The 13,674-nt window shown below is 45.8% G+C and overlaps 1 protein-coding gene across 5 annotated transcripts in view; it reads right to left on the reverse strand.

Moving 5' to 3' along the window:
• The window catches only part of CADPS (calcium dependent secretion activator), a 245,143-nt gene that overhangs the window by 31,879 nt on the left and 199,590 nt on the right, over window positions 1-13,674 (reverse strand). For all 5 annotated transcript variants that reach the window (XM_059715930.1, XM_059715931.1, XM_059715928.1 and 2 more), the window contains 3 exons: window positions 10,230-10,377; window positions 3,171-3,245; window positions 1,980-2,063 (listed from right to left, as the gene is read on the reverse strand). In XM_059715930.1, coding sequence (XP_059571913.1) covers window positions 1,980-2,063; window positions 3,171-3,245; window positions 10,230-10,377 — 307 coding nt within the window. The remainder of the gene's footprint in view (window positions 1-1,979; window positions 2,064-3,170; window positions 3,246-10,229; window positions 10,378-13,674) is intronic.

The following is a 13,674-nucleotide window of genomic DNA, read 5'->3' on the forward strand; positions in this document are numbered from 1 at the left end:
TTGATCAAGCCATGAATGTTCACTGAGTTATTTGATCACCTGTGGGGGCAGGAACGGGACTTTCTGTCCAGATACCGTGCGACTCTTGGTGGATGCAGAAAGCATATCTGCTATCCACTGAAAGAGGGTTTCATGGTGACAGGTGGGGTGCAACAGCTACGTAACACCCTGGCAGCTGGGAGACATATGAGGGGGGTGCGAGTATGATCAGGGGGTGCTTCTGACCCCCCAAAAAGCTGGGCGTTTGCCCTTCCTCTGCAGATCTAGCACCAACCTTTCTCTTGTGCACCAGGGGGTCGGAGTTGTGGGGAGACCTGAGCCTCCCTGTGAGGTTTGGTGGTTTCTACATGCATCCACTTGCCATGAGCTTTGGTTTCAAGTGGGTGGGTTAAGCTAGGCTGGGGGTAAGATGATCTGGGGCTCAACCCCCTTGGAGCAGCAGCTATGAAGGCTGCCCCCACCCTGCCATTACCCGAAAACTTAAAAAAGTTGCAGGTGCTTGGCCACAACCCCAGGGCCTCCGCCTGTCCTCCACGATCCACGTGCAGACATAGGGATGTGCGTGTCTCAGCGTGGAAGGGAGCAGCCCAAGCCCTGGCCCTCGATGCAAACACCACGATGTGGAGCACGGAGCGCGGCCGCCACCGAGGAACAGCTTGGCTCGCACCGGAGGAAGAACCGCACAGCGCGCCGTCTTCCTGGGCTGATGCTGGCACTTCCGATGCCTGAAAAGCTGCCGCCCCCACATCCTCTGGTGCTAGCACACAAGCACACTCATCCTCTTCCCGACGGTACGCTAACTGGCAGGAAGGCAGCCAGCCTCTGCCCTCCAGCCCTCTTCTGCTCAAGAGAGGATCTAAGGGCAAAGCATCACCCTCAGCTTTAGTGCTGGGGATTCGGGAGGAGGTGGCGGGGATGACACGTGGGGTAAGGGAACGGGGGAAAACAGGCACACCGAGCGTGTAGGCCACAGCCAGTTGGCAAGCAGCCGCATGTCTTTGCAGCCACAGCACTGCATGGTCTCGTAATGGCAGGGGAGCCAGAGACGGAGGTGGGGAGAGCTGCATGCTGTCCTCCTTGGCACGAAGCTGTCAGCAACTCGACCCAGAAGAAGGCAAGCGGAAGGGGGCTGGGACCGAGACACGACATCCAAACCTGAACCATCTCCTGCAGCCCAGGAGAGGAGGAGCTGGATGAATTCTTCCTCCTTTGTGCAATTCACACCATTACCACAGTTTCTCCGCAAGGCACTGGACCACTTTTAATGCAGAAGTGCACTGAGCACAACCCCTTCTGTGCACTCTCTGTTACAGTGCTAGCGAATGCAACACAGGGACCTCTCCTCTCCATCTGCTGCAAGCCCTGGCTCAAAGCAGGGCCACCCCTGTCTAAGCCATCCTAGCAAGACATTTGTCCAACAAACAGAATGACCTTCTCTGCCTGCCCACCACATGCACTGGTAACAATCTCACCTACGGTGCCGCAGCTATTCAGAGCAAGGCGCAGAACATTGCTCTGCACACATTTAAGTTTCCAGGACGTGCACTCACAATTATTCAGGCAGAGAGATGCAAAAAAAAAAAGCCTGCTGATGAGTCGAAGTACCCAGTTTTGAGCCCAAATGAGCAAGAGGGTTTGAACATGCACATAGATATCCTTGAAAATTCGGTGGGGTCCATTTTCAGGGGATTGTCGCAAACTAGCCTTTTTGTGCAGTTGTTAGAAAAACAGGATAATTCGCTCTCTCCCCCCATACGTTTCTATGCCTAGAAACTTTAGACTCCATTCCAGCACCGTGAGCCGGATCCAAGGGATATTTCCTGGCAGCGGGTTGTTTAAAGCAGGTTGGTTGTTTATCTCCGGAGCGCTTGCAGTGCTAAGACAGCACAGGAGGACGGGGCTAGCATCTCTTTCAGGACTTGCAAGGTTTAACAAGGGAAAGTTGGCCAAGGAAAAGGGAACGGATTTTCTCTACTTACAGTAAACGACAGGAAAGAGGAAAACAAAGTCCCTTCATCGTATCTGGACAGCTTGGCCAGGACTCCTTCCAGAATGGTGACGAACTGCAAGGAAGAAAAACACCGCAATCACATCTTGGTTGTTCACGATGGGGTGAGAGTCGGGGCGAGCTCCAGCCCAGTTTTACGGCTGCATCGATGGGAGCGGCAGCGCACCCAGGCTGCAACGAACTGAGAACCTCCATGCAAGGTCAGGAAGGATGTCTGCAATAAACTAATTAGGGCACATTTTCTCGAGGTCACTTAACTGACTGGGCATGAGTTTTCCCTTCAGTGCTAACTGGTGATACTGGTTGCTTCACCCCACGGGAGATGGTGGAAAGCTTGTGGGTCCCAGGGGCACTGTCTCCTAGCAGGGGAAGTCAGATGGCTCGCGTTCCCAGGGAGAAGTATCAAGGAGGCAGCCAGCTGGTTAGTCTTGCAGATGACTCCGACGGGCATATGCCGGCAAGCTATGTTTAACCGTCCCCCCATTGAATCAGTGAAGGCTTGTTCTCAGCAAGCCAAAACTAAAGGAAAGGTGCTCTGGCTATGCCCTCTACACTCATCCCGGCACTTCTCACCAACCCGATCTCGGCACCTAGACACGAGCATACCTACATTTGAACATCAGAAATACCAGCTAACTCTCCAGAGAAAAACCAACTTCCAAAAATCAGCCGTGACATTTCAGAATATGCTCCCTGGGACCAGAACGCTTGTTAAAAATCCCTCACGTTGGCTCTGAGCTGGAGCACGCCGGTTTGCGAGCGCGACTTTTCCCCTGCGTTGGGTGTGCAAATTTGACAGATGCCCACATGGCTTGTGCAGGGGGAAACCCTTCCATCAGGACTGAACAGTGCCACCTACTGAGGGCAGCTTGGGTGTGTGAACGTGGGCATTTGTGTACGCAAAATGGTGCACGCAAATAACACAGATGCTTCCTTAAAGGAAAAAAAGAATGGGCCCAATCTGCCAGCAGTATATTGCATCTCATATGCAGCTCCTAATCATCAAAAGAATCATCTTGAAAGGGTTGAGTGATGTACAAGCTTGCCTGTGAGAAACAACAAGCCAATTCAACTTCTTAATGTGTCACATTTTAATGGAAATACATGTATAAAAAAAAAGCGATGTTAACAGTGAATCATTCCACCTGAAGCTGAAGGTTACCTTTGCCACTAAGAGTGTTATCATTTCTTTGACGGTTTCCTCAATTAGTTCATCTATTTTTGAATGGTACTGGTGCTAAGGAAAAATAAAAGAAAAGGCGGAGGTAAATATTAGCATTGATCGCAAGTGATGGCACTGTGATTATAAGCCTCTTCTTTTGGTAAAACAGGATTTGTAATAGTATCAGCTAAGAATTTGGCAGTTTATTTCCCAGGCCTCTGCTGATGTGGACAGTAATTACTTACATTTATGCAGGACTTTGAATTCAGGAGAAGCTGACAGTGCTTTGCATAGCACAGACAGCCCCTCTGTTTGCAATAATGAGAGCCAAATGCATGGGGCAGAAGGGAAACCATAGCCCTCCTATACTGGATGTAATAGCGACCACAATACTTAGTGCCTGCATATTCCTCTCTCAGGCCTGCAAATTCCTTGACGCAATGGCCTGCAAACATTCAGTAAGTACGTTTCTACAAAAATCATTTAATGGACCGTGGAAATGCAGCTGCTGCTAGCAAAAGGAGGTAACTCTCTCGCAGGGCACAGGACAGCTCTCTAGTCGCTTTGGAGAGGATGTGACAAATACCTTCTGCACCACAACTGCTAGGACCTACGCTGGACATCTCACATCACATTCCTGCACTTGCAAAAAAATGTGCTACAGGGCTATTCAGGCTCCCCGCCGGCCAAGCATGTTAGTATGCATTTGGCCTTAAGTTCAGGGGGACTGAAGCACACGCTGAAAATTAAGGACATGTTTAAATGCTCTGCTGAAGGGAGGCTTCTACAAGCATAAAGAAATCAGTATTGGCCTTTTGTGGCAGGCAAAGGCAGCATCTCCAGCAGCACAGTGCCCTCTGCTGCTAATACCATCCAGGGGCATCGGGTCTGCATCGGCTCACAGGAAAGTGCTCCAATGCACCTGTGGGCTTTCCACGTGGTCTCCCATCCAGTTGCTGACTATACCAAATCTTGCTCAGCTTCTGAACTCTGCCACAATCCCCATCCAAAGTCATACGGTTATACCAAAAGCTGGAATATAATTTTTTGCTAATTTATAAAGACCTACTTCGTTTAAAGGATTTAAGTAATAAGAACCAATAAGTCCATTTCTATGTTGAATGAATTGAGAAAAATATTTAATATGACTGTTTTCCAACATGAAACATCTGATTTTTAAATAAGCCACAGCAAAGATTGATCTTAGTCTTACACCTTACCCTTTCTTCACGTCACGGTTGTTTTAAAATGCTAACACCAAGTAACACTGAAAGAACCAAATATGCTTCACATACAAATCATACTTTTGGAACAAAGAGTGCAAGGACAATTAAAAGTGTAAGGCACTGGCTTCCCAGTGACTGCGTCTACAAGAGACACTTTACTGCACAGTATGCATCTGCATGTGTAGACAGTGACACTTTACTACCCAGTAGCTGTCTACTGTGCAGTAAAGTGTCACTGTCTACACATGCAGATGCTTACTGCACAGTAAATTAGTCTACTGTGTAGACTACCTGCTCATGCAGGTAGTAAATTTACTATGCAGTGAAGCCAAATAGCTTTAATTGCATGTGCAGATGCACCCAGTGTGTACAAGGCCCTTCTATCAGTCTGACCAGCTGTGTGATTTCCTTTTCAATAAAACCCTAACACATTATAACTGAAACTTGGAAAAAAGAAAACAAAGTTTTGGACACACTTACCCACTCCTTAGCAAACTTTCAGATGATTGGGGACAGAAATAAAGAGGAACATGCAGAAGACAGGAAAAAAAAGCATATGAAAGTAAACAATAAATAAAACAAAACCTTCCAAAATAAGAAAAGGGACCTTTCATCTGGGGCCAAGGAAGCAACAGCAGCAGGCGCAGAAACAGTAAGCAACGGAAAATGAAACACGAGCAAGCCCCACTTTCACTGCAAGACCAGCGAGGAAGAAAGCTGGGAAGGAGGAAGTGATTTGATACAGAATCTGTACTGGAAGTCTCTTATGAGAAGGAACAAGGACTTGATTTTATTGCACGTGGAAAAAGGAAGGTAAAATACATCTAAGCCAATGGCAGGGCAGGTGCATGGGGAGTTTCAACACAAGGGGCCTGAACGAAAGAGTGGACACAAGCTCATTGATTAGGGAGGTGGGTCAAATAAAGCAGCTTCCAGCCTCCCAAATTGCATCCCTCCAACAGGCAAATCAACAGAGGAGTGAAGGCAGCAGAGGTTATCTGGGCTGCGGGCAGAAGATAAGACATGCCCTCCTCTGATGTACTGGAAGGGGCGAAACCAGTGCTACTCCTTGGTCTTATGGATGTATGTGCCTCTGTGCGAGTCTACTTCCACAGCAGCTTTCCTCCTGCAGGGAAGGTTTATCTACGAGCTGTAGGAGACTTCCTACCATGTGCTTCTCATGCAAGACCTCTCTACCGCTCAGCCGCGTGGGTGGGTGGGTGGTGGGCCCGGTGCAATGCCAACAGGAGTGGTACGCCGGCGGATGAAGGTTGTAGTGCAGCGAGCGCTTTCTGCATGTGGTAGCAGAAGTGTCCCAGAGGAGGGGATTGCTACCCGCAGAACAACACAGAACAACAACGTATGCCATGCCACCTCGTGGAGCTGTATAATGGGGCTGACGTTGAAAGCAGCAGGCATGCAATGCTCAGCCTGACTCCAAGGTGCAACAAAACCTAGGGGCGAGACAGGTAAGTGCAAACTCAGGTCGGTGAGGTGGGCACCGGAGCTCATGGGCCTACCGTGCCCTCGCTCCTGTGGGGGTCACATCAAAGTTCCCCCAACTGGGTTTCAGGTTTTGCCTATGAGCCTCAAAGACCTGCTTAATGAGCCTCATTAGCATGTTGTTTTAATCAAGGGGTTTGGGTAGCTGGAGACGGGGCGGGTGGAGTTTGTTGCTAACTGTTCATTTTCATGGGATAAATTACGGGATTTAACTCAGAGAATGGCTAGGTGCGTGTCAAATAATACAGCGTGAAACGTATTGACAAATATCTTCACAATTAAAAGCTTGTTTACAAAGCAAATCAGAAGAGCAGCGGCAGCAATAAATGCAGCCCTGCAGAGGGAGAAAACACTCAGGCCTCTACAGCAAAGCATCTGCTGTGGCTTTGCTCTTCCAGAGGGTCCCCGGGGGCTGCTCCCCCATGGTGGAGGTTGAAAACGTGAGGGCAAATTCAGATCGGTGTCAAGTGAGCGAAGCTCTGCTGAAACCAGGACCAAACTCAGATGGTCCTTTCAAAGCAACGGTGGCATGAAGCCAAAGCGGTGCTTCTCTGCTCCTGCTGCCGCTCCGACAGCCGGCGTCTCCCCGGGGCCGTTACGGCACCTTGGGAGCACCGAGGACCTGGCCCTTGGCAGGGGTGCGGCAAGGCATGCCGCAGCTGCAGAGCAGCTGAAGTCTGGGCTTTCTGCGATGCAAAGAAGCTTCCAATAAACCTGTGACAAAGGGCTCTTTTCCAACGGGCTTCAGCACCGGTGAAATGCCAAATGTCATCGGCTTAATTTTGTGTGTAATATTGCAGCACACCTCTGCTGTTCTTTGCCTACTGGGGGTCCAGCCCTGACAATGGAGATGAAATCCATTTGACACGCAGCCTCATTATAATCGCCCCACGAGGAAATTACGGCTGCATTATGAATCTGGCACAAACGATTGCCCGATGACACTCGTTTTTTGCCTGGGTCCAGTTCATAGTTCTGGGTTTCTTTTAGCTCTTCTATTTCTTATGAGGCCTGTTGTTAGAGGTCAAACATTTGCCCTGCTTTGTTTGATTTAATAAAAACTTTGGAGAGAATCACCATTTGCTAGTAGCTGAATTATTACAACTCACAATTGCTCTGCTAAAATTATTCCACTTGACTTTATGTGGTGCATATTTTGCCTTGTCATATAACAGATTGTGTGTGCGCTGCATTTCTGAAAGGACCATCTGACCTTGGATATTAAATAAAAACATCATAGACCAACTGAGAAACATTTAATACATAAATTTATACCCACTGACGTATTAAAATGCAGCGGAAAAATAAATATTTGAAATGGTAAAGCGTGTTTACCAAATGCTTGAACAGCTGCCTTCAGCTATAAGGACGTGGGAATGAAATGACGGGAATGTATTTAGGAGAGTAATATTGCTCTTAAATTGCATCTTATGGTTCACATATGTGTTAAGACATATGAACACAAGGTAAGGTAGCCTTCAAAGAAAGAGGGCTTTTGGGGGAAAAAGTGATATAAGTGAGGCTCAATGATACATCAGAAGAGTCTCTCTCTCAACCACTGGGCAGCTTTCACTCTGATGAAGAAGTATTGCTTTTTTATTTTTAAATCAAATATCTGCGGTGGCTGGAGCTGGGCAAGCTGTGACACACACACAGTGTATCTTACACCTGTAGCCTTTTTTCTGCTTGTGAAGTGTCTGCCAAGCGGGTCCCAACGTTCACAAACTCACTTGTCCACTGTTGGGCGAGCAGGGTTTATGCGCCTATTAGAGCCTGGGGGATGCTCGCAAATGATTTACGGACAAAAATCCCACCCTAGCGCAGGGGTCCCACTCAACACTGTGTTTGCAGGATAACAAGTGAGCCTTGAATGGTATAAAGGCTTTCTATGCCCATTTCACCCACAGTGGACAAATTATAAGGAAAATCAAAACTTGGTTTCTAATCTATTTGCATTTCTAATTTGGGTTTAGAGCTGAAATAGAAGAGTTGGAGTAGCAGCTTACTGAGGACTGTTACTCCAGTTATTTCTGGGGACAACAATTGTGGGTGTGTGTCTGTATGCGTGGATGGGTGTGCATGTTTCAGCCCCTTTTTTGGGTCAAGCAAAATGATCTCAACACCGAGCTTTGTACACCTTCAGGAGCTGGCAGTTGACAAAAGGGAGGTGGTGCGAGCAACGAAAGCGGAGAGCAGAATATTCATGAAAAAGAAGAAAAGAAAAAGGTGGGCACACGAAGTTTTGCAGCCCTAAACAATGACTTATGCACTGATAATTTACATCTGATTTACAGGTCTATTAGTTCAGCTATTTGTTAAATTCATCATCCCACTGCAACTGCTGCTTTGCATCACAGTCGCATTATCTCTGTGCTGCTATACCAAATGCCTTCTGAAAGAAGCACAGACAGATTTCATGGGATTCAGGATGGATAGTAGGTGAGTGGCCAAGTAAATTGACTGTAGGCTTTTGCTTTCTGGACACCTTAGACAGATGGGAGATGAGCTTGATAGTATATTTCAACAGTTGAGTAGTATCTCAACAGTATATTTGCTACAACGGACACATGACTCGCCAAGGGAACGCCAGTAATGGCTGCTGTTGGTTAGAAGGGATGGGTACACTGGGCTTACCCACATTATGTCCACCTTCAATTAATGTTAGAAGAGTCTCATGCTATAGACTGAATATTCCTTCGTAATTCTTAATAATACAACTAACTACTCCTGTAATATCCTAGGGGCTGTTGGAGTTGGTTTGATCTCTGAAATATGTCTTCCTCAGGAGCCGTGCTAACTGAATCCCTAAAGGTGAACGCGATATCTTGTATTAGACCAACTCAAATAGTTGGAAAAAATTCTTCTTTGCAAGCTTTTGGGCACAAACACCCATCATCAAGCAGAGCAGTTGCTTCCTCAGCCTGACGAAGGGTGTTTGTACCCAAAAGCTTGCAAAGAAGAATTGTTTCCAACTATTTGAGTTAGTTTAATAAGAGATATTAGATTGACCCAAAGAACCTTGTCTGCCTGTGTCCTTAGACCAACACAGCTACAACCTATATCCCTAAAGGTAAATGCATGATTTGTATTGCAACTCTTACCCCTCCAACCTGTTGGGAAGGTGCTAGCATGGATATTGTGGGAGCAGAGAACTGGGAATCAGGGCAGGCAAGGAGAAGAAACAGAGGTGGGAGGAAATGTGGTAATTCTACCAACAAGCCTTGGACCAACAAGGGTCCCGTTAGTACGTGTCCTAAGTTGGACTGGTGGATGAGGAGGAAACTCAACCATAACCATCTCAAAACCTTTCTTATCACCAAGACCATCACAAATGAAATCCTACAACTGAAAGCCCACAAAAAATAAAAGAAGAGTGGGCCCAGTCCAAGGCCTGCCGACGTAGTGCTAAGACACCCACTGAGTCCAGCAGGCTTTGGATAAGGCCCTTCAAGAGTAGCAGGAAGAGGTAAATAACTAGAAGGAACAAGCAGTTTGCAATGATGTATTATACATTCCAACCATGTGAGGTTGCACTGGAAGAGCTCATCTAGGCAACTGGCAACCAGAGAGGAGATGCAAACGATTTTTCCTCAATTGATTCTAAACTGGCATATGAATATTTAACTTGGCTTCTCGCCTTTGGAGTGACATGAACGTGGAGATGCATTTCATCTAACCCAATTTAGCATGCCTTTTTAATTCATCTATAAATTTATGGAAATTTCAAGCTGAAACAATGTCTTTTAAAAGCAAAAAACAAATCAACAAGTGATTAGAATTGGATTGTTTTTTTAAAAGTTGAGTCATTCAAAACCTGGTAAATTAGGATCATACAACATCTTGATCTCAGCCAATATACAAGGAAGTCAAAATGGGTGGAATTTGGATATATTTTTGGAAGTTGTCTTTTTAAAAAAAAATAAGCAACTTAGTGCTTTTCTTTTCCTGATGTTTTCTATACAAAAGAGTCTTATATTGGAAATCTGTTGACTACATGTAAACAGCTAGCGTTTGGGCAAACATACATCTGGCTCCAAGGTGGACTTAATGACTCAATAAACACAGTCATTATGCATTAGCAGGCTTTAAAGGTACCTTATGCACACCACAATCCTTGCCAACAATCACTTGCAAGTGACTGGAATTCTGAACGCCCATATTCATTAGACTGATTTGACGGAGAGACCCTGAATATTCATCTGCTTACTCTGTGCAAAAAACGAGGTCCACAACTGTTAGAAAGTTTCTGAAACTAGCAGAATAATAGATGGGAAAATTCATGACATTGTCTCCAGTTTACATAAAAACCAAAAATAATCTACGTTTTTACCTCTTGGCCCATTTCCATACTGCAAAGCTTTGTTGACTGAGCTTTGGCATCGACCATAACATTAAACATGGTGCATATTGACTGAGGGACTCGGAAATCTGTTGATCGACTGGTTTTTTGCAGCTTTACTTCAAATGCAATCCTGGTTCTATTAAAGAAAGTAGGAAAAGACCATTTCAGTTGGTGCTTAAGATACTGTGCCTAATAAGAGGTGGAACGCAAAGTTTAGAAGGCTTTGGTGAAACAGAAGACTGAACGCGAACATCCGTGGCAAATACAATTACTCCAAATGTGTCTTACTAAGTTTGAAAAGAAGCCTATTCTACAGAATATGTTCTATTTATAAAGTGTGTAACAGTCTCACAGAAACTATTACTTTCTCATACTTGGTAAACAGCGTGATGATGCTACAGACGGCAGTGGCAATGCACACCTGTAATTTGGGTGATATTAGCTAATTTATACCTACTGTTTAAATGCAGCAACCTGGGTGAATTAAAGGCAATTCTATTGACACACAATACTAAATGCAGAGGGTACAAACCTGTTCAATTGCTTGGCATGAAGGGCACTGTGGGATTATTGCTTTTTCTATGTTTCCACAATAGTATTGGCTTGCCCAAACCCTTCTCAGGGGTCATAAAGGTTCCTTTAAGTGTTTTTTTTGAAAAAACAAATGCACCTAATAGAAAACCCGGGCAAGATGTTAAATGCAGAAACGTGCAGGTATGTAATTATGCAGGCTCTTCTACACATGTCTTGCTGCCCCTACGAAGCTTTATTATTGCAATTTCCCTTCTTTGGCAGCTAAAGCTGTTATTTCAGTAAGAGTGCTGTCTGATCAAGACTGCAGGAGCAGTTTTAAATGCTCATTGGTCATCAGTGGTTTCACATATCACACTAGGAATATTTTCTGCATAGTGGGTAGCACTCCTTCCTTCCTGAGGTCTCTGAAGGCAAAATGGACCACTTGAAAGACCCTTTGCAATAAAGAGGCACTTTTATTAACCTACCAGAGACACAACGCAGCAGAGGAGCCCACAGCACCAAACGAATGTGGAGAAAATAAAAGTATCAGTTATGCCTCAGTGGGAGCATCTCCATGTGTGCTTTAATGTGCATTAGCCTATTATAATGCACATTAACTACATAGCACCCTCTTTTAAGTGATGCTTTAATGCAAATTAAAATAGGCTAACGTGCATTAAAGTGCACATGTAGACATGCCCTGTGCTTTTTAGTTAGTGTGCCTTAAGACAGGCTAATGCTCATTTTATTAGTACTTCACAATGGAGGGCATTTTTACTCATGCTCCAAGAGGCATGGGGGGGGTGCTTTAATTAGTGGGTCGTGCTAATTAAAAGTGCCTGAGCATCACATGTATCAGCTTCCCCCCTGCTGAAAAATGGTGGTGGGGTACTTTGAACTCCAGCTCATCAAATGAGCTGGAGTTCAAAGTGCCCTGCCACCGTTTTTCAGTGAAGGGATGCTGATACCTGATGCTAGAGTCTGCTGGAGCACGTTCATTTCTGTGCTCCAGCACACTCAATTAAATGAAGGAGAGCATTTCCCAAATTAGTCTCAATTCATCGAGTCTGCTGCAATGCACTGGATTTCCAGGGAGTCGGAGCCAGCTCTCTGCACATGTATAGGAGCCCAGAGGAGTTGCTAGATTTAATGTGCATTAACTAAAGCACATTAATGCATGTGTACATGTGCCCAGTAATATCTGAACTTGTGGGATCCCAAGGGTCTGCCTACCTGGATTTGAGAGTAGATCTCAGGGCCTTTCTAGTGCCTTTCCTCCAAACTCCACAACAATAGCAACATACAAAACACAGCAACTTTCCAGAACAGCGCAGGGCTTTTTCCCAGGCTGGTATAGTGAATTAAAAGTTTGTTGTTTGGGATATTGTACCTCTTTGGTATCCATGCTGCATGGTGTGTATTCTGAGCTTTTGGGATTATCTAGAGTAGCTGGCTGCCAGGTAACTCAGCTGTCAGAGCTACTGCATTTCAATAAAAGCGGTGTCTTTAATTTAACTACCCGCGTGCTGTGTTTTTTTTCAGAATGGCAACAGCAGTCCTACTACAGTCATTCCAGCGCGTGAACCTAGAGCCTCTCTCTCAGACACAAGACGCTACTTTCCTAGAAGGTGAGATTGTGAATCCAGATTTAGGAGTTTGGGAGTGATACAACACAGGCAGAGGTTTGCAGAAGGGCCAAACAACACTGGTTTGGAAGAGCCACTTCACCAGAACCGTGGCTGTCACCAGCCCAGGCCTGTGGCTGTGCTCACTGGCCCCTCCATCGGTTCTTCTCCTTTTGGTATGTACTTTGTTCAAAAGAGAATACAAAGATCTTTTCTTCCCAGTGCTGAATTACACCTTAAACCAACCAAAGACATGCAAAGCCTGGTGGAAAATAATGATGGTTTGGCCTTAATTTTTTGCTACTGAAATGAATGCTATGCAGAAGGCAGGGAAGGGTGGCAGGCTGATTGACTAACTGGTTCAGAGAGGCACGAGCTTTGGTAGGCAATAACCTCCTTCATCTGAAGGCATGAATAAGACTAAGAGGGAAAAACAGAGCAGTTAACCCCTTGAGGGACAAAGGCTTTTAAACAACAAAACTTTAAAAACTAACTTGAACTGAAATTGCAGACCAAGAAATGATCCACAGGCTGGACTATGTTAAGTCAATGGCAGTGGCAGTCCCTCAATATGAGAAAAACAGTCTTCCAGTCAATAGAGAAGTCACGGATGGGTCCAGAGCTGGCTGAAGAGACTGCTCGGAGATCTGCACACTAGGCTGCAGACATGGCAAACATTTTTGGGGGCAGGAATGAGTCCTAGTGATGCTGGGTCATGGCTCTTTCTTTCCCTTGTCTCTCTCATCTATCCACTGACATAGGGAGGTGAGTTTGCTCAAAGCAGTCAATACCCTGTTGTACACCATGGTGCCAACGAGGGTGACCCAGTTCTGGAGTCTCCCAAGGACTGATGTTCGTATCCCATGTCTTTAGACTGGTCTTCAAGGTGTTCTTGAATCTCTTCTTTTATCCACCTCTTGAGCAGCGACCATCAGTGAGTTGGGAGTGTAGGGCCTGCTTCAAGAGCCAGTTGTCAGGCATCCTCATGATGTGTCCTGTCCAACAGTGTTGGTGCCATAGCATTTGGCTTTGATGCTGGTAGAGTTTGCTCGCGACAGAAGTGGTCTCAGCAAAGACTGGAGTCTTAGCTCAATACTAGGACTAGCTTGTATAACCCCCAGGTCCCTTTGCTTATCCCTTTGGACCTTTTCAAGCCACCTGTCTCTCTCAGCAGTGCTCCCTCCTTTCGTCCCCTTTTACTTTCTATTTATATGACTTCATTCCTTTCCATTTAGTACCCTTGCTCTCTGGAAACTCATGCATAGCAACTGATAAAGTAGGCTCTAGCCTAC

This window comes from Alligator mississippiensis, chromosome 12 (genome assembly GCF_030867095.1).
Source record: "Alligator mississippiensis isolate rAllMis1 chromosome 12, rAllMis1, whole genome shotgun sequence".
Lineage (NCBI taxonomy): Eukaryota > Metazoa > Chordata > Crocodylia > Alligatoridae > Alligator > Alligator mississippiensis.